The sequence below is a fragment of the Lichenostomus cassidix genome, chromosome 14 (genome assembly GCF_008360975.1).
Source record: "Lichenostomus cassidix isolate B80296 chromosome 14, HeHo_3.0, whole genome shotgun sequence".
Lineage (NCBI taxonomy): Eukaryota > Metazoa > Chordata > Aves > Passeriformes > Meliphagidae > Lichenostomus > Lichenostomus cassidix.
The window spans coordinates 8,279,492-8,300,388 of record NC_139495.1 but is presented as its reverse complement, the minus strand read 5'-3'; the positions used below and the strand labels follow the sequence as shown (position 1 = coordinate 8,300,388).

At 41.8% G+C, this 20,897-nt stretch overlaps 1 protein-coding gene across 4 annotated transcripts in view; it reads left to right on the top strand.

Moving 5' to 3' along the window:
* XYLT1 (xylosyltransferase 1) overlaps positions 1-20,897 on the top strand; it is a 167,172-nt gene that overhangs the window by 38,103 nt on the left and 108,172 nt on the right. For 2 of the 4 annotated variants that reach the window (XM_085074773.1, XM_085074772.1), the window contains exon 2: positions 5,274-5,312. The exons of the other annotated variants lie outside the window; for them this stretch is intronic. In XM_085074773.1, the coding sequence (XP_084930899.1) occupies positions 5,274-5,312 (39 nt within the window). The remainder of the gene's footprint in view (positions 1-5,273; positions 5,313-20,897) is intronic. 4 annotated transcript variants of the gene reach the window in all.

Genomic DNA, 20,897 nt, shown 5'->3' with positions numbered 1-20,897 from the left:
CATCTTTTCCTCTTCATGCAAACACTCTTACGGAGCCTTTGAAGTTAGCCTAAGACCCATCGAGAAAAAATAAAAATTAAAAAAAAACTGGGCCAGTGCCATGCAGACCACCCTGGAAATGCTCACCCACTGCAGATGTTGGTGCAGCTCCTGATAGTGGGCAATGTGATAGAAGTCAGATCTGCAAGACCATTTTCTGGGTGACTTCAGAACTTCCTGTTCCTTCCCAGCAGCTCCTGCCCAGGCTGGCAGGACTGGCACTGCCAGGAAGTCACTCTTCCCCAAATAAGACAGCATGTGAGATAGCTGGTGGTGCAGAGGCAGCTGCTAGTGTGACTTGTAGCTAAGGGTTACAATTAAGTTTACTGAACACTTCCTGTAATTAGAGGCTGGGTTTCATTGCAGGGACATGTCTGCAGGGAAACTCCGTGCATTGGTGCCCTGGCTGCTGCTCCAGGTCACTCGTGTCACCAGCATCCTTAGGATGTGTGGGAGGTTACCTCACTTGTGTTCTCCCTCCCGGTGGAGAGGTGGCAGAAATGTGAGCAAATGGCAGTCCAGGCAGTCCCTTCGAATCCTGGTGTTTTGTTTTGCATTTTGTTTCTGTGAATATACAAAGGCTTTGAGCCAAATTCGAGTGTGGGATAAAACCACAGGTTGGCAGGCTAACAAACCTCTGGGTCATGGAATGAGTCAGCAGAAGAGACGAAGCGACAGTGCTCTGGGATAGCTGTAACCCTCAACTGCTAACTGTGAAAACAGCACTGCCCACACAGGGAGCTGCTGTTATGTGGTCCTGTCTTGCAGACAGCAGAGCAATTGGAGAGGACTTGTGAAATATCAGTTTTAAGTGAATATTCTGTATCTTTGTCTTAAACTGTGGTTTCATGGGAAGAAGTACTTAGTGGTGGTGCTGGCATTTGTTATTGCTACTTACTGTCTTACCCTGCCCCTAGCTGCTGGTTCTTCCTTCACACCCTCCCACTGCTGGCTTTGCTGGCCACCTCTCTGCTGTGCCAGCACAGCTCGCTTTGCTTAGTGGCATGAGCTGACTGAAAGAACTGATTCAGCTGTAAAGTGACATAGAACAAATCAATACAACTAAAAAGGAACTTTACAAGCTGGTTTCCCTGTGTGTCTCATGGTCCAGCTGCACAAAATGTGGTAAACCTGCTGCAGTGTGAGTGCTGAGGTTCTGGGGAGAGGGCACCTGTGACTGGCACTGCTGCCAGGGGGCCACTACCCTGTGCCAGGCTACACACAGATCAGTGCTGCCTCCACGGATGGAGAGGAGCGACTAGAAATGTGTGAAAAGTTCTCATCAAGTATAAAAAGTCTTTTGAAATTCCTGCCCCACTCACCAAAGCTGAGCAGAGCTGCATGGGAACTAAACGTGGACAGTCCAGAAGTGATGGGAGAGGCAGGGAGCAGAAGGTTTGTCTGCAGGAACAAGTCCAGTGCAGCCAACAGCACTGAGTCTAAGCCCTGGGCTTTACTTCAGTAGGGCTTAGGTCATGTGTGATTTAGATTGAAGCACAGAGTTACCATAGTCAAAACTGGTGTCTCTTGAAACTGCTCAAAAAACATCTTTTGTGGCATGGGGGCAAAGGATATCTTGTGGTCAAGGTCATCGACTTTGCAAATTTGTCGTATTTCCCATATGACTTTGGAATACTTGGATTATTCATCTGTACCTCAGTTCCTCCAAGACTTCCTATCCTTTGGTTTTGTTTTTAGAAGGTTGCAGTGTGTTTGAAAGCATGTCTGTTTCCTTTATAGGAGTGAGACATTAACCCATTATGGAAAACACAGCAGCCAAACCCCAGAGCAAAATTGCTCTTCTCAATGTCACTTTTCACTAGTAAACAGATCTTACCCTGATCAGTCTTCAAAGGTGATCAATGTGTCAGGCTGTTTATACAGCAATGTCATAGTGTTTACACTCCAATCCCACTACAGATTTCGTGTGATCACAAGCACTGGAGAGCAATGATTCATTGCACTTGAAAAATGGCAGTCTGAAATTTCAGATGGGATGATTGCTGATGTCCCTGGGGTTTAGTTATCACAGCTCTGTGGTACTGTGTCAGGCTGCTGAAACCTGGTAGAATTAAAGTGGAACATACACAGACTAACCAAAACTTTGCTTTGAATGGTGCCAGTTGTTCTGCTGTCTTTTTCCTAAGTGTTTCCATGTGATAATTTGCTCTCTGACTCAGACCTTAGTTACCAGCTAATAATCCATGAGGACAGGCAGGTTCTGCAAAGCACAGAGGTTGGACTGCTAAAAAAAAATGTTATGTACCCTCATCCTTCACACATGGGCAATTCCTGTGCACATTGTCATCCATAACTGTGCATCAGACCATGTGCAGGACCCGGAGGAGAGCTCTGGGATTTACCCAAATGTGGCATTTATTTGGCAGATGGTTTAAAGAGCATGCCTCTTTCTGCAGTAAGGGTAAAAGTCTTTAAGTTGTCTTTGAGCTTGAATTTTTGAACTGTTTTTTGCAATTGAAAATGAAATTTGACTGTATTTATGTCCTTCCACCTTCTTCATCACCCTCAGCTTCCTTATTGCCTTGCTTAAAGAGGAGAATTGGGATGCATTCTCTGCAGTTGTGTTTTGGGGACCCTCAGGTCAGCTCCAAGGGCTGTCCTGAGTGTGGTACCTGTAACTGCATGAGTGGAGCAGGAAAATAAAATGGGCAGTTGGGAACTGGGTGAAGGAATTAGCCCCTGTGCAGGGCAGAGGTGACATCCAGAGACAACCCAGCAAAGTCTCTTTGTCTCACAGTCAGTGGAATGCAGGCTGAGAGGAAGCAATATTGTTCTGTGTCAACTGCAGTTGGGAGAAAGTGTTGGGTTTTTCCCTATCACCATCTCTAGCAATTGTGCAAAAAAATGTGAGCTGGGAAAGGAGCTTACTTGGTTTTTTCAGACTTTTGCTCATAAAAGCCAAGCTTCATTTTTTTTTCTCAGATAATTTGTAAGTGAACATGACATCTGAATGTTGTGTATTCTAATGATGGGGCAAAACAGTCCCTGGTGCAGTGCTGCACAGTGGTGACTGCACAAGTGAATACAGCTTACCACAGCCAGAATGAGGGGGAAACAAACAGGAAAAACTGTAGATCACAGGCCCATGCTGATGCATCATGACCCACATGGTGAAATAGTGCCATTTAAAACCTGCTTTGTATTTACAGCTTTCATTAGTTCAGGAAGCTTTGGAAATTAGTAATTACCATAAGAAATCCGTTCTATTCAGGAAATATTGGACTGAGTTTGTCTGGCTTTTAAGTAGTCTGAAGCCTTATCTATTACAGGAATCCCCTGATCTTTCCAGGATGTTTTATACACACAGTAGCTACTTCCTCTTATGGAAATACTGTCATTTGGAAGTGAACAGTACATGTTGAAAAGGCTTTTGTCTGCAATCAAATTGGCACTGACTGAGAAAATCCAGATGATCTCCCAAAGGGGAGCCTGTGCAGCTGAGCTATTCTTTGTTACAGTAGTATTTGGCTTTTTTTATTTAAACACATTTTGTATTCTATCTGCCCCACACACCTGCTAGTGTTGTGATCTTCCTGCTATGATATAAATGTGAATGGGACAATGGAGGACAATGTCGTGACCAAACTAGCATTGCTTGAGAGTCCAGCTGCAAAATGGATGAGTTTATTCCTGCTAAGTCTATACAAGAATAGCTGTGAGTGTTGCCATCATTTGTTTTAGAGCGAGGTTGTCCAAGGACAAGAGTCCTCTCACCTCATCTCTCACCTTCAGATGATTTTTTTCCTCCTCAAGCTTAGCTGATGACATGATATTTGGATTTCACTGAGGTTTCTCAGTTTCCTTCCAGTCTTGGTGTCATTTGGCCAGTTGTCAGATAATATCTACTGTATCTGTGTCATAATGGTACTCTGGTGTTAAATGCAACCTTTCAGCAGCCTGTTCTAAGTTAGCAGTGTGACAGAGGAAATCATGGGCTTTTTCACCTGTGCACACTGTGCTGCCTGACCCATGACTTGCTGAGTGGAGGAAAGGTATATCAAGGCTTCCAAGGCCAATTTCCTCCTTAACCTTTTTTTTTTTCTGGTTTGACAGCTTATTTCTTCATTAGTATGTTTATGGTGATTGTTAAAACAAAAGCTGCTTTATAGGCATAATTAAAACTAAAAGGAATATATAGCTTCTTGGAGGAATCCCACTTTTTTTTTTTTTTTTTTTTTCATTCTATTCTGTGATTTAACCAAAGGGAGAATCACAATGGCTCAAAACTCAGAATTAGTCTCGGGAGCCAGATAATCTGATAGACAAGAATTTTCTAAACTAAAAGTGTCTAATTTAGACAGATGTGATGGATTTAAGGGAGAGCACCATTGACCTGGTTCTGCTCTGTTAGGCTTTCCAATTAAACAGGATGGGGAGAACAAGACCTGTCAGAGTAATACCTGGACCAGCAGGACTGAGGTTTTAAATGTTCCTTATACTTTAAAAGATGTGCTTTTAAAGATTTTGCTTGAGCACTAATCCCAGAACACTAATGATGGAGTTTCCTATAGGGATGTTATCTCTTTCTAACCTTTTAATTAACAGGCTAAATAGACAATTTTGTTCTTTTGTGTTTAGAGTTCTTTAATGAGGTTTGAATCCTCTGGCCAAGCTAAGCTAAGGGTTCAGATTTTGACACCAAGGAAGATGCCATACCACAGAAAATGTACAGAGCACTTGCATTATAATGTGCAAATCTGGAGAGAAACATTAATTAGGAAGAAATTTAATGGAAAACAAAATAACCACAGCTAACTGCAGCTGTTAGGATGAAAAATTTTGCCAAGGACATGGCTAATCCTTTCACCATCAAATCTTGATCAACTTTCTGAAAAGGTCCTAATGCCTTGAAATTACAGGAGCACCAGTCAAATAGTAATCTGATATAAGCCCAGTCAATTGTAATGTATGGAAGGGTTGTAAAAGAGCATCAAATCAAAGATGTGAGGGCCCACACGTGGCCCTTGGGTATACTCCCATTACTGCAACTTTTTTTGCTCATCCAAATATTGTAGAGATTCTCTAAGTTCTGTGTGATTTCCACATGTCTGGAAAAGTGGTAAATCTTAAAAGAAAGTCTTTAAAAATCTTGCCATCCTTATTCAAGCAGGTTTTTTTTTCCTGATATTGCTCCTTTAGACCAATAACAGCTCAGAACACCTTCTTTTCCACTATTCCAGAGTAATGGCTGTTTCTGTCTGCTCTCTTTATAGATTGAACCTCCTAGTCCCTACACCAGCTTGGAGACTCAGGTTAGTACCACCCCCATCCCACTTCTTCCTGACAAGAGATTCTCTGAAAGAGAGCACTGGGCTGGTGTTGCCCCCCATATTTATGGTATTATCTACCCCTGCTGGTGTCCCTGGAGAGGGTGCAGCTGTAGCAGCCATAGCAGTAGCTCCTGACATGACTGACTGGGCAAGGAGAGAACCAGATTCCCTACAGGAAACTGTAGGTGTAGATGGTGAGAAGTACCTGGCATACAGTTGGACAGCAGCAGAATTGACTTGTGTGTGTTGGAAGAGAGGACACAGTCCTCAAGGCACAGTGAGCATCCTTTCATGGTGTTCTCCTTTCTTTTTCTATAGTCTTCTTCCCAGCTTTTTCCTGATTCCTGCTGCTGGTGTGTTACTCTCAAACACTCTTGTGCTGCTGATTTTTTCTTTAGACATTACAATGAACAATAATGAATCTGTGGAGCTGCCTGGCACCAGAAGGTCAAAGTGACAGAAGGAATTTTACAAAGTCACTGATGCTTTGATTTGTGTTTTCTAACAAGGCAGCATCATTGATTTCCATTCTTGCTGATCTTTGGGAGACAGCAAGGGCTATGGAACTTGCATACTGAAGATGAGTGTTTATTCAGAACACATTTCCAATGCCCCTGAGTGACTGCATAAATATTTCTACCTTTGTCTTCTGCTGGCCTTTCTCTGGGGAAAGCTTTTGACTGTTTTGTTATTTGTTTCAACAAGCCTACTACATCTATTTTGTGGACCTCACTTTGGAGCCAAGTCCTTGTGAGTCAAAACTGGCAAGGAAGGATCACACAGAGTTATACACAGTGGCATTATAAAGTGGTGTCAGAGCACAGTGTATAGTGAAGTACTGATCTGTGCCTGATGCAGAACTAAAAGTGTACAGTGATAATGAAGACTTATTTTGTTACTGACTTAAAATAGTGTAAGAACATGAGTTTGTGTCAGTGAAGGTATCCTGGAGTGGGGAGGGAGCAGACTGTCCCTCTGTGAGAGGTAGAAGTACATCTGGAAGACTTTCTCAGCTGAAGGTCAGGGTGCAACTTTGGTTTCTAGGGATGTATTTTTCTTTACCTAGAATGGTCAAAAGCATTCAGAATAACAGTGGAAGTTGATCTTTTATATCCTAAGAAATCATCAGTCTTAGCTGCAAGTGTTTCTGTTTTCTCTGCTGTGAAAAAGCACTTTGAGAAGAATAACATCAGCAGCTTGAACATTTATAGACTTGAACAGGATGTTAATTCCTATGGTTAGTAAAGAATCCCCTATGGTTAGTAAAGAATCTCCAAATTTGGAGAAGTTTCCTGCATGCTTTATTCTCTGCCTTTTTCTTCAGGAGCAGATAGAAGTAGAGCATTGCACTGCATTCACTTGAGCAGACTGGTGAGCAGCTTCTCCTCAGTGGTTTCCTGCACAATCTTGGGATGAATCAGCTCTTTTGAGAGTTTTTTGCCATTGCCTTCTGGTTTCCTGTCTCGCCTTGGTTTGGTTGGTATTTCGAATGTTGACATTTCAAACCCATGCTGTGTTCTGGAGGCCTTCTCATGAATTTTTCATATAATTTCCCCTCCTTTCCCTGGTCTTTCAATCAGCCATACAGCTGTTGAAAAATTTACAGGTATGGTTGCAAGTGACCTTCTAAAGAGAGAGTGGGGTACTCTTCCAACCTGTTCAGCTTTGAAGATGTCTTTGAACTCCTATAAGAATATATTTTGGTTTGTATGCAAATGAACAGAGGAAAGTATTGACTTGAGAGCTCAGCAAGTGTTCTCACTGATATTTTTCCAAGGAAAAGATGCACAATTCCCTCATATTCTCTCTTTCAGAGGCTTATCAAAGCAGTTAGGTCAAATTGGACCTGCCAAACCACACTACTTGTGCTGATCAAATAGCAGTTTAGTGGGGATCAGTGTGATTCATTTTCCTACCTGTGCTGGGACAGTGTGTCACAATATGATACAGCCAGATAAATTCCTATTCTTCCTGTTTTGTTTTTTTCCTCCAAGTGTGATTATGTAGTTCACAAACAACTATTCTTTAGCTTTTCTCATGTTAAATGGTGTGTAAAAAGCATGAATTGTGTAACTTATAAATTTGGTGCAATGGATTAACAACTGCTTAATCACTTATGTTCAAGAGAGTAGGATGTGGCAAATTTATTTGCAGTGTGTTGCAGATGATACTCATCTAGAGTAAAACCCAGAAACTTGGTCTTAATTGGAAAAAACATTTTGGAAACAAGCCTACCATTTCCTATCTCTAAATCTCACTGTGTGCTAAGGCCAAAGCCAGATGCCCCTGAGCATCCTTGAGGTGTTTGATAAGGTCACATTGTCATGGATCTTTTGGAGGTTGCAGGCCTGTTTGCCTGCACAGACACAGAGAGAAGCTGAGCAAACTTTGGGATGAAGCAAACAAAGAGAGAATGAAAGCTGTTTTCAGCAGTGAGGTGGTTGTACATTACATCTGAAGCAGCTGTGACTGTTTGTGACTCCTTTTCTCGTGATTTCAGAAGTTATCTCCATTAATGAGATTGTGGCTGTTTCCATTTCGCACTTCCCATCCTTCCTTTCACAAAAATAGCAGGAGCCAAATGGGACAGCTTTAGCAGCAGTTAGCCCAGAGATAAATTTTGGCCCAGTTTTTCATTCCCTCAGAGCAATGGAGTTTGTCATTGTCTTTGGGTTAGAGAGAAGGTTGTTGCTGTACTTCCAAAACTGTGGCTTTGTGCCTGTTACAAGTTGTGTGATGGATACTACAGAGCCCTCCAAGGCTGTCTGTGGGGTGTTCTCTGCACAGCATTACTTGGAAAATATCTGGGATGCCTTTCACTTTGGGGTTGGTTTGAAATGATACTGAAATGTGGGGTCTGTTTGTGTTTTATTTCATTTTCTCTAACAGCTACAGCTAAATGCAACTGAAAAGGCTTTTGTGATGCTGCTGTTTTTCCCCACACACCCCTGCAATTTTCTCTTCCTCAGGTTGTGCTAGGATTAGACCTCAATGGCATAAATAGCTTTTTTATAACAAAGTGATTTAAAGTGTTAATTCCAGTTCTGGGATGGAGAAGCATAGCACAGAAAATGCACAAAGAACTTCTTACAAACCATCAGATAATAATTGGATAAATATAGACATGCACAGCTGTGTTTTACACGCAGCATTTTCCAGATCTAGTTACAATAATATTGTAGCCAGGGCAGCTTTGAAGTGGCTATGCCCACTTCCATGTAACACACTGAGAATTGTGTCTTTTTCTGTAATTACTTACTCCCTTGAGTCCTGGAGCCCACAGCACAAGGAGAACCTACTCCTGGAGCTGTTGTTCCTGATACACAGAAGTAGGACAGCTTCTGTGGTGGAAGGTTCTTTAGCTCACCTGCCTGGGCTGCTGCACAGATCACACAGGCATTTTTCACATCCACCTTCCTCCTCCTCTGACTGCCTTGTTTTACAGCCTTGTTGCCATAGCTGTGCACTCCCTGTAGTTTTGGCTCACTGTCAAAGCTCCCCAGTATGACTGGGTGAGGAATTAACTGGGCTGTAGGGTGGCAATAAAAGTGTATCAGTAGCTGGTAAATCCCGTGGAAATATGGAGGTCTGCATTACCTACTTCTGTCTTCTGACTGGGAAAATGACTGCGACTGGATGGATTGTAGTGCTGAAGCCAAAGCAAGGTTTAAAAGAAAAAGACACAAATGTTTGATTGTCTTGCCTTACAAGTGTGTTTATTGCCACAGCTGATGACAATACTGAGGCAGTAGGCAATCCATCAGTTGTCACTGCCAAAGCTGCTAGCTGGACATTTGTGGAAGTGATAGAATTTGTCTGAAAACATTTTTCCATGGGAAATTAAGGAAGGAAGCTAATAATCTTGGGTTACTTGAAATGTTCCCTGTATTCCCTCTTTAGGAAAAAGAACCCAAAATTGTGACTTGCTGCTCTTGCCTCTTGTTAGTGCTGGTGGGAAATGTGTAGTTCAGTGTCATTTCCATGACTGAAAATCTTGTGCTGACCCAGGCCAAACAGGTGGCTTTTGTCGTGGAAATGACATGTCCCACATGCAACCAGCTACTCCCCCTCCCCTTCAGCACCTTTTTGTGGCATCCCAGTCATGATGACAGGGACAGCCCTGGCTGTGAACCGTCCCATCCAGTCACACAGGCAGCCCTGCACTCCTCCATCAATTTATTTCCAGCCACAGCAAGCCATGCAGTAGATAAGGCTGTGTGAGGAGGGAGCCTTTGGAAGCTGTGTCCAGTAATCGACAGACCATCTGAATTTGAGGCTTGCCTTTCAGTAGCTGCATTAGTGCCTGAGCTCAGTGCATTGTGTGTGTGTGGAGAGCTGTCAGCCTCAGAACAGGATTAGCAAAATCTGCCATGCAGTGAAAATGCCCGGGTTGTGAGAGTTGTGCTTCTCACACCAGCACAGCCCTCGGGCAGAGCCAGAGTGTGCCTCCCTGGTGTTTGGCATTCACAGCCATCACCCCAAAGCATTGCTTATGTCCATCCTCAAAGCAAAGCAAGACCAAACACACCACCCTGTCAAGGCTTCTTCTTTCTGAGAAAGGGGTGGGGTTTTCTGTCGTGGGGAGTGCTTGCCTGAGAGGTGGGAACCCCAGAGGGACCCTCTCCTTGGGCTGGATGGCAGAACCCCTCTGTGACTGCATCCCAGGGTGGCCTGGCCATGCTGCCCTGTGCTCTCCAAGGGGTAACTGAGATTTTGGAGAGTGCAGGCTGTGCTGTCCCTTGCAGGAGAGGTCACTTCCCTACTTTTTGTTGCAGCACTGTTTCTTTACTTTATATGTGCTGCTAAACTGGAGAAAAAGATCAGCAGTTTTAAGGCTGAAATCATGGCTGGAGAGCCTGTGGTGGTGGCTGCTGTGAGGTCGCAACTGCCAGGTGCTGCCATTGGTACTGGGTTAATAATTTTTGTGCATTACAGTGAGACCAAGCTTGAAGTGGAGCTTCCAAGAAAGGTTTGGCTACATGCAGGTTTGATGAGTTCCCCTCTCTACTTGGAGAGTCAGCTTTAAAACAGTTGTAAACCTGAAATAGTTTTCATCTTTCTGCCTATGCATAATGCAATTTATTATATGTGTTATTCCATGACTCCACAGGAACCAGAAAGAATTATTACTATTATTTCTTTCTTCCTGTGTCTTTTAGCATTTAATTGGGCTTTATCCTATGTAGTAAATGTTACCTACATTTCTAATTGCTTTTGACTGTCTTCTAATGTTTGACTTTATGTACAGCAAACAAAATATTTTTAATAAATGCTGATAATTAAATCATGATATTAGAAGAGCAAGCACTTAGTGCCTATAAAATGACACTAAGTTAATTATTTACAAATTATCTAGATGCTAATTTGGTTGTGGTCTTCAACAGTGCTTGGTTTCTTAGTAAGCAGGAAACATACAGCGTTTGATCACTGCTGACAGAGCACCTTTCTGGCAGCTCAGCTTTGAACTTGTGTTGGCACTGTTATCACGGTGCTTGCTAGCTGAACACAGTGTCTTACAAAGGTCAAAAGGTTAGTCTTGACTAATAACTGGTTTGTTGATTTTATTTTTTTTTTTAAAGGGCAAATTCGCAAAAGACAATTTAAATAACAAATGAGGCACCAAATCAGCCTCATGGTAACTTTCTCAAGGTGTGCTGCCTGTTCCTTTGCCTATGAAAACACAGAAATGTTGTGTAAATGGAGATCTTTACCTTTTTATTTTAGACATTAAACTTGCCATATTTTTCACTTTTTTTTTCTTTTGTTGAATGACTTTGTGTTCTTTACAGCCCAGCCTTTCAAAACTGACACACATAAAATTGTTGATGTTTTTTATCTTGTCTTTAAATTCTGATGTTCAGCCTAATTTAAAACGTGCACAGGTCTCTGCTCCAGATTTCTTGTGTCACCCTGTGCAGGAGTTCCTTTCTGGCTCTTCTGGTCCTGTGGCAGTTGGGTAGCCTGGCACAGAAAGTGCTGGTGACGTGCCAGTGCTGCTGCTGTCAGTGAATTGGTGTTTGTGTGGGAGATTTAGCACATGTAAAACTTGGCCATTCATAAGGAAATTATTTAGTTCAGCGTTTCTATTTAAAAGGTACCCGACAGACACGGCTTGTGCCACACAGGAGGAGCTGCCCTGGTTGCAGCTGGGGAGGTCTGTGTGGTTTCAGTGGGTGCAGGTTTGCTGAGCAGAGTTCCTCCAGGCTTCCTGCAGGAAGGCTGCAAATCCCAGCATGGCTGCAGCTTGCCTGAGGCAAACTTGGACAGTCCAAAAGCTTCAGAGAAGCTAAAACTCAAATGAAACTCTTGTTGGGGATCATACTCTGCAGTAGTGACCATGAAGAGCTCTCTACAGAAGTTATGTATGAGGAGATTGTCGATTTGATGAAGCAACTGGTTCCCATCTCCAACAAAACAGGTTTCTGGTGTGTATCTGGTGCCAGAAGGTGGAAGTCCAGGTCATGTCCATTGCCTGTAGGATGCCTGAAGTCACAGTGAAATGCTGAGTACTTGTGCAGAGTTGGTGGGACCAGTGTGGTGCCTGTGAGCTCAGGGGTGTGCAGATCTCATTCATGTAACAGGCATTCAGAGATTGTGTCTGGGTGTGAACTATATTTAAAAATATCTTTAATATGAATTTCCCACTGTCCTGGATTGTACTAAACATTGATGGTTTTGGTAAATTGTGGTTCCAGCTTAGAAGTAACAGTTTTTCCTTGTAGTCCATATACCACAATGCACACACAGATTTGGAAGCTGTTCATTTACTGTCCAGTGAACAAAGTTAGTTAAGACCTGCTTTGATTTATTATTACAAAAAGTGCCAGTATCATGACTGATCCATAGGTCTATGCCACTTCTGACCATTACCTAAAATTCACTCTGAAGTCTATGCTATTAAAATACAAGAGCATCATTTCAAATTGCATTTGCTCCAGAGTGGATTGGGAGGCTTTGGCATAGTGCCTAGTTTACACTAAGCCTGCCAGCAAAGGAAGTTAATCAAGAATTGTTGGTCCAAGGTGAATTCTTGCTCTGTTTTAGCTTAAATGACTTTCCACAGTAGATAGTCCTACATCTTGAGCTAATCCATTCAACTCCAGGATTAGGCTATATTTTCAAAAGCATTATTTCCTTGAAGATTCTCCTGAAGCAGCCATTTGAGCCTGTGTGCTCCATCCAACACCAAACATTGCATCATTCAGAAAATGTCTTTCACCCATTTGTTGAGTGGGAGAATGGGCATTGCACTCAGTCAAGGACCAGTGGTATCCCAGCTGGAAATTTTCATTGGGATCACCAAACCCTCTCCTGCCCCCAAACCCCATGGGCTCAGCTGGTCATGAAAATGCAGCATTAGAAAACTGGAGGTCACCTTGGAAAATTCAAACCATAAAGGGTCAACAGGGCTTGCCTGTCTGGCAAGGTGTGCTGCAAGGCACATGTGCTGCCTGGCAGAGATACTCGGTTCCCAAAAATATGTTTATTGTTTCTCTAAGCATCCCTGTTCCTCTTCAGACTTTCCTTCTCTCCCTTGTCACCTCCTGATGTAATTGTTGTGGTTCTGACAGCATATGTTTTTCCTCCTAGGTTTCATGTTCTTAATTAGAATTTAACTTTTAGTTTGATGTGTCCCATTTTCTGAATGTTTTTCACACTGAGATTCCTTGTGCTTAATGTCTGTCTTCCCTCGGTGGCAGCTGATTTTGTTCCAGTAATATTTGTAAATATGCTGCCTGGAGTAGAACACTTTCATGATGTCTTATTTCCATTATTGTCTGCCTTTGTGATATTGTATGTATCTGAATAACTGAAGTATTTTGATGTCTGAAAAAATACAGTGGAGACTAAATTCTGTCAGTACTATTTGCTTTTTCCATCCAAATTCAAAATTATAGGACTTAGGCTGAAATCAGACTGGTCTTTCTAGTTATGAAACTGTTGTTTTCGCTATGTATTTTGAAATCTTGAATAACTGTATGTTTCCACAAGAGAAAGTAATTTGCAGGGCTGAGTAATAGCCCTTACTCAGTAAAACACAAGACTTGCAAGTCAGGCAGTTGCATCAATGTGAATGCTCATATGCTTTGGTTGAAGGTGCTGTTTAAGTGTTTCCCCAAGTCTGGGCTGTGATGCAAAAATATTTGCTTATAATTTCAGTGAATTGGCTTTTGCTGTCTTAATAGGCTTTTTAATTATTTATTGGCAGTAATGCTGAAAGGGAGTGAATTTCCAGGATGTGTGCACTTTGAGTTGACACATGTGAACAAATGCATTTAAAATGCCTGCTTCAGCATCCAGCATGAAAGAAGGATCCATTAGGCTGCTCACAATCACAGGAGTGCAAATGCTGTGCAAAGATAGAGTGAAATTCCTAAAAATGCTGAAGGGTGTTTGCCAGAGTGAAGGCATCCAGCTGTCCTTGCCTGTGAATGAGAGTCCCATAGAGCTGAGCAGGAAAAGCTTTTCTTAGCAGTTCAAGGGTTTAGAGATTTGAGGTGGTTTTTCACTTGAAAACAAAACCAGATCTTTTGATATTTTCAGAAAAGGTGAGCAGAAGATACTCCTTAAGCACAGTGCTGTGTTATGCATGGACATACCAGAGGAGTCCTAGGGGTTCAGGGGTTCTCCCTTCTGACCTGCTGCTGAGCAGGGATGAATTATGGCAGTCACCAGGTAATACAAATTTCAGAGGACTCTTCTTTACCAGTGTTTGAAGCAAAGGGGAAATGCATGCTATTGACAGAGAAACAGCATGTGTGCTGCAAACTCATTGTCCTAAACATCCCTGTCCTCCCCCACAGAAATTCCTTGTTAAAAAAGGAAAGAGCAAGAATTTTCTCTGACTCCTAGTTGTCATGTTTTTGTGATAAACCTCGCCCATGCAGTAGCAAGGATGGAATATCTGCCCAAAGCCCCAGTCTGCCTCAGCCTGAGCAGAACCAGAAATACCCATTTCACTGGGGTCTGAGCTCAGGCTGGGCAGTGGGGGCTGCTGAGTGGTACCTCTGGAAATGGAAGTGCCAGGTACTGTGACCGACAGCCACAGGCAAAGTCTTACATTTCAGGTTTAATTAAAGCATCTCAGGGAATTTGCATCGTCTAAACATTATAACGCTCAGCAGGAACTTTGAGTCAAAGCCAAAGGATAATAAGAATTAAACCACATTTTACCCATGTACATTACAAGGATTTATATTCTTTGCTGGCACTGAATAATGCATTACTGTGGTGTCATAACTGGTGTTACATATGACCTTAGAAAATGCTGTGATCTTTCCAAGCATTTATTATTAAGTAAAAAACGAAGTATTTTTTTCCAGCTATCCCACTTTCATAGTTTTTTCAAATTTAAAATTGGTTTTGGAACATAGCCCAGAAAGAACAATTACAACAGCATCATTATTTTTAGGAAAATTTGCATAGCTTGCTTTTACACAGGTATATAAAGACATAATGGTACTAGATGTAGAAGTGTAGCTGTGAAGTGCTTTGCTTTTCTTTGCCAAAATTTCATTTAAGCATGAGATATCATCTCAGGGATTGAGAACAAACTTGTAATTTCAGAGAAAAATATGAAAGCTGCCTCTCCAATATAAACTTCGTTTATGTGTTACCAGAGACTAACAAAAGGAATAGGAAATAACAAATAGCTTAAAATCAAGAGTAACTTTTGCCCCTGCAGTAAAGCATATGTGCATCTAAGCAAGGAAGTGGACAAAAAGAAATCAACAAGAGTCTATATCAGTTACTGTTTGATCAGGTGGAGTAGAAACCTTCAAGAGCACACTGAGTTGCCAGCCAGGCCACTAAGTTTATTTAGTTGGCATTTTGGTTCTTTTCTTCAGTAGTCATGTTTGACAGCCACTTCTCCTTGCAGCCCTTTGTAAGGGTAATGTCTTCTTTACTGCTTGCTGCTGTTGATTTCTAGGCTACTTAAATTGTTTTTGAAGTTTGTCTTAGGTAAAGAAGGTTAAGGAAATGGAGGTAAATACAAAAATTATTCTGTCTGAGCTAATGAAGAGAATAAAATGTGGCAGTTCAGGCTGACTCTGGGTGAAATAGATGTGAAGCCTCAGTGGAGTCTCTGACATCTCCAGAGTTCAGGGTCTGAAAATCCTTTGCGAGCTTTGAAAATGTCACCAAATTCACACATTAAGCTGAGGTAGGGCTGTGGCTGTTCCTGTGTGTCCCTGTCTGCCTCTGTACATAGAACTGCTGCTTGGGTAGCAGAGAGCTGCATTGGCCAGGCTTGTTCCCTGGTGGCAGAGGGTAGGGGAGAGCTCTGAGGAGATGTTCCCCACTGTCACTGCGCTGGCATTCTCCTAACAAAAGCCAGCACAACGTCTGGAACACCTATGTGCCCAGGCTGGTTGTTCCTTGAGCACCTGAGCATTTCCTCTGAAGTACTACTGTGCTAACTGGGCTTTTTCCACAAGGACCTTTAGCATAATTTTATTCTTAATTAACTCTGAGCCAGCCTTCCAAACTGTTCCCATGGCATGTGGCTAAAGCAGGACTGCTGTGTAATCTGTGCACCATATGTAGGTAGGTAGAAAGCATGTGTATTTGTGTATTTCTCCTTTTGGTCTCTAATTCTTTTCTCTAGCAGATTTTCTGTCCTGTAGCCCAAACTCCCAAATGTTTACCAAAAACTTAAAAGGGCCTTGTCTTAAAAAACTTCCACTTTGTTATATCCCTTCCTCTGCATCAACTGGCATCAGCACCCTGTCCCTTAAGCACTTTTCTTTAGTGCAAGTATTGCAGGTGCCAAATGCAGCCTCCATGCCTTTTGTTATTATTTGTTGTTGTTAACTATATTTACTTAATATATAAAGCCAGAAATAGTTGTGCTTCTGAAGGAATGTGGTGCCCTTGCTGGTTTACAGTCTGTGTAGCTGAGCTGTACCAGTATCAAATTCATATGAGGTGTGCCCAGTTAGTGGGATCACTGAAAACTAGTTAATACTGATGTTTCTCCACAGAGCTGCATAAATGCAAGGTGCCTTGGCATTAGTTAAAGAATTTTAACAGGATCCCCTTGTTATTTAACAAAGCATTAAGTACTTGTCCAGAGAGCACAGTAACAACCTTCAGGCAGACTTTTAAACACCCAAACAAGCTTAAGGCAAGTAATTTTGGATTTTTGCATCACCTTTCATGTCTTATTCTTTGGGTTTGTTTGTGTTCTTACTGTTCTTGTGTGACTCAGAAGTATAGAGGCAAACACTAGCCAAGAGTAAACATTCATATTTTTATTATCATCATTAAAAAGTTAAGCTGTGTAAGTCTCTCTGGGTAACTGCACGTTGAGCCCAGGTGATGCTGAGATCTGAGCAGGACAAAAGGATGCTCTGGTTGCTGTTCTGTAGGTGGTGTCTTACAGCAGAGTACCAGATAACCTTGGACATGGCTTAAATCTGCTTACAATTCTGCACTAACTGGGCAGCTGCAAGTTTGCCTTGAACTTGTAGCTGTCATAAAAGAGCTGCTCTTCGGCAACTGTTCCAATCTCCAGAGTCTCACTGGCAGGGGTTTGAGCCCTGTTGTACTCTTTGATAATGACCTGAGGTGTCATTGGGTGCAATGCTGCTTTTTCCACGGGGGTCTTCCAAGTTTTTATGCTGGTGTTTGTCTGAGCTCACTTCTAGTGTGGGGTTTTGAACAATGCTGCCTTTGGAAGGACCATGGATGGTTCAAATGGCTCACCAGGCTCTGCAGTAACTGGTGTCCCATGCAAGAGACAGTGAGCTGGGAAGCAACCGCAGTGGAGACTATATCCAGCTTCAGCTAAATAATTTGTTGTGCACTGTTTCTCTGTTTATGATTCAGTTTTAAAGACCCTTTTAAGTGAAATTGGATACACTACAAAGTGTTGGTTTCATGTGTTTTATTTGCAGTTTAATCAGCGTGATCCAGCTGCCAGTGCAGGGGAAACCGGAGCTCGATTTTTAATTATCCCTGCTTTGCCTGAGTTAGGAATTCCCAATAGTGCTGTCTGAGAAAAGATGCCAAAAACCGCATTGTTCTTTAATTAGCTGTTGTAATTGTTTCAGTCTAATCTCCATGATTAGCAGCAGCATTAAATACAGCAGTAAGAATAGGCCTGCCCTCTTTGTGCTGCCCTAGTAAACACAATATTCTTACTTCTGGTAAGGGACATAATATAAAATCAATTAGAAGCCAACTAGTGTTGATTGGAAAATGATAAAGAGCAGTTACCATGAAGTGCAGATTGCTTTGTAGAGTTGGTTTATAACCATTCTTCTGGGATGGCTTTACTGCCCAGTTTTGGGGAAAGCACCAGAATAACAATCTCTGTTGCAGAGAAGCCTTTGGGGATCTTGCAGAGGCTCCATCCTTTGTGAAGCTCTAATACAAACTTGACAATAATCTTTGCTGCCACTAAGTTTAGTGCCCATCCAGTTTTGAGGAAAGGGTAATTTTTACCCCTCTGCATTATTAAGTATGGACAGTTGCAGAATATTCCCCAAAGAGACATTTTTTTATTCGAAGTTTAGGAGATTTTTATTCTGAGGTTCAACGCTGCTCTGCAGTGGTGTATCTGTAGCGAAAATTTTGCTTTGCAAAGAACATTTCTGCACAAGCATATGTATTAGATCTTTTTCAGAGTGGATTATGATACACAGACATGTAAAGATACAGGAAAAGTACTTAATGACATAGAAGTACAACTCCCATGCCTGCTTTGATGGTGTTGAGCTACCTGCTAAAGTACCAGTTATTACTTTTAAGTCCCTAAATACCTTTGTAAATTTGGCTTTAAGTATCAATGCATGTGGGAAAAGTAGGAATAATGCTCTTGGAAAAATGCAGATTTAAGTTAGGTCATGCAGTTTAAAGTGAGCATTTGTGAGTGTAAAATGATCACTTCTAGAGAAATGTAATTGCTGTAGTAATGGTTGTAGTCACAGACTGTGGAAATGAGAATATTTTGGCTGGTGCTATGTTTTTGTATAGTAATTGATACAACCTTTTATGTCTTCTGCTGCTATCTGTCAAACCCACTATGCTCCAGTGTCACCAGCAGAATTGGCAGCCTAGGCTCAGGTTTTGTATGTCAGAGTGCAGGTGTGACACAGAGCTGGGAGAAGCTTCCTCTGGATGTTAATCCAGCAATGCTCTGGGGCTGGAGGCGTTTATTGTTTATTAAGTCCCGTGAAGTATTCTTTCTGCCAATAGTATACATAAGGAAGGAGAGAAGAAAGATGCCATTTTTTCTCATCAGTTTATCTATAATTTTCCAGTTTATAGACCTGATTAAAAGTAGAAAGAAGAAATAACCATATATGATCCCAGTGACCTTAAAAACATGTAACCAAATTTGTTCTATCAAAAGCAGTCTTTGATAGATTCAATTTACTGATAATTTCACTCTTTGCTTTGCAGTAACAGCATTAAAATCGATCCACTGAAGTAGATCTGTACCTGGGAAGGCCTGAAAGCTAAATCCTACAGAGCTGTGACACAATCTTCCCATATTTTTCATGGATTCCTGTATTTTCTTTTCATGGTGGTGCAAAACCTCAGCCTATTTAGGTAAAGTGTGTGATTGTCTTTCATGATACTGGCTGGTTTTCAATATGAAGGTGATAAGCTTCAGCATGTGTGACTGCTGCTGTTGTACAGAGGACCATTTCTCCACCAGGCAGCCCATCTGTCCTGTTGAACTTCACTACCAACACATCCAGCTACCAACAGAATTCTGCTGTTGTTTAATTTCACGTGGAGCTTAAACCTGGTAATGAGCCAGAACATCTCTAGGTCTGGTACAATGTAGGCAGAACTGGGACACCTCCTTACACTGTAAGAGATACTAAACAATATAGGCTGGTTAAAGTATTGAAATGGGAAGAGTTGAATCAATATAAGATGGAAAAGGCTGGAGAATTAAGCCTGGTTTTCTGCAAGAAGCAGTTATTGCTTTCCATCAGTCACAGGAGGAGGCTGAACTAGGCATTAATTAGGTGACCATTTATATTGATGCTCCGGTGTAATCTCATAAAGTTTCTTTAAATCAGCATAAATAAGCTGGGCTAGTATTAGTGATCCCACACATAAAAGCAAAGGATTTCAGAACAGAGGAATTTTGAGATTGCAGTAAATGTGTGACCTGCTACACCCCTGGGGTTTCTGCATGCAATTTCTGGCAATATTTTGGAACCAGTGGAATCAGGATGTCTTCCTAGCAGCTCTGTAATCACAGTAAATGGAACCACCTATTTTATTTTGCTGCTTCTGATGCACTACGTTCATACTGTTCTGAATTCCCCTAAGAGAAAATACAGACTTAGCAGACTACATGCCAAATGTATTAAGTTCTCTGCACAAAAGCGTTGCAGAGATGTGTTAATTAATAAGTTTCTTTCCTCCATTTTCAGTCTCTGACTTCTCTAGAAGTAAAAATGGTTGCAGTATTTCCTTAACTTCATATTTCAGGAAATGTCTTGAAAACAGCAAAAAAAAGTTGGGAGAATTAGTGAGTTCAGTTACCACTGATACCACTGGGATAAGCTGAAAACGGGCAGAGAATTTGAAGGTAGAATGCAGTAGTTTTAGCATTTTACATTAATCTTTTCACCTCAGAGGTAAAGCAAAACACTCTCCTCATTGATGGAAGCTACTGTTATTCTTACTAAAAAGGAAGGATTTTCCTGTCATGGCTTTCTGTTTGGTGCACTTCACAGACTTTCTTTCATAAACCAACCCCTGAAATGTGGGATGGGAATGAACAGAGAGCACCAGAGTACCATTGTGCAGTTAAGGGATCATTAGCTTTATAAATACTTAACCTATCAGACATAGATACATTCCACGGTAGCATAAATGATCTCATTGTTATAAATGTACATTGGTTCTGTGCATTCACATTCTGCAGAGTACTTCTAGAAACTGAAGCCAAAGTTGCCCAAAAGAAGCAGAAGGGAAGAGGCCAGCTGGCAGGTTTGCTGCTGGCAGCAATGGCTGTGCTCAAGTGGGTTTGAGGAATTGCCCAGCTTTGGGGCAGCAGGAGGCCAATCCTGCCACATGTCCCTTCTGACACTAAGTGCTCTCTAGCATTTTTCTGCCCCCCTGAGACGTCTTGGAAATTACCTTGGAGTGGTGGAGTGATAGTACCTGTAGATTTTAAATAGGCACATATGAATAATTAATTCTAATCTCTCTGTCTCACCAGCAGCACCTATAAACATCAAGACTGTAAAATGTGCTTTAGGGTTGGTGAAAAATCACCTGCAGTGTTATTGCACTTGTATAATCCTGTCTGTATTTCTGAACTTGAATTTAAATAAATTACTACCATGCAAGCACTGATTGCACAAATGCTGCAGAGGTTCTCCTGCAGCTGTCAGCCATGGCCAGTCCATGTTTGGGCCAAGGGGAGAAGGTACCATCCTTGAAGCAGCTCCAACAGCCTTGGCAGCTGCTCCTGGAAGTTCTCATTGCCTAATCTTGCATCTAGAAACAAGCCAAGTGCAGTAATTGGCTGCCTCAAGTTTTTTGCAACTGTTATTTTTTAAGATTTTTAGTTAGCAACAAAGAATATGA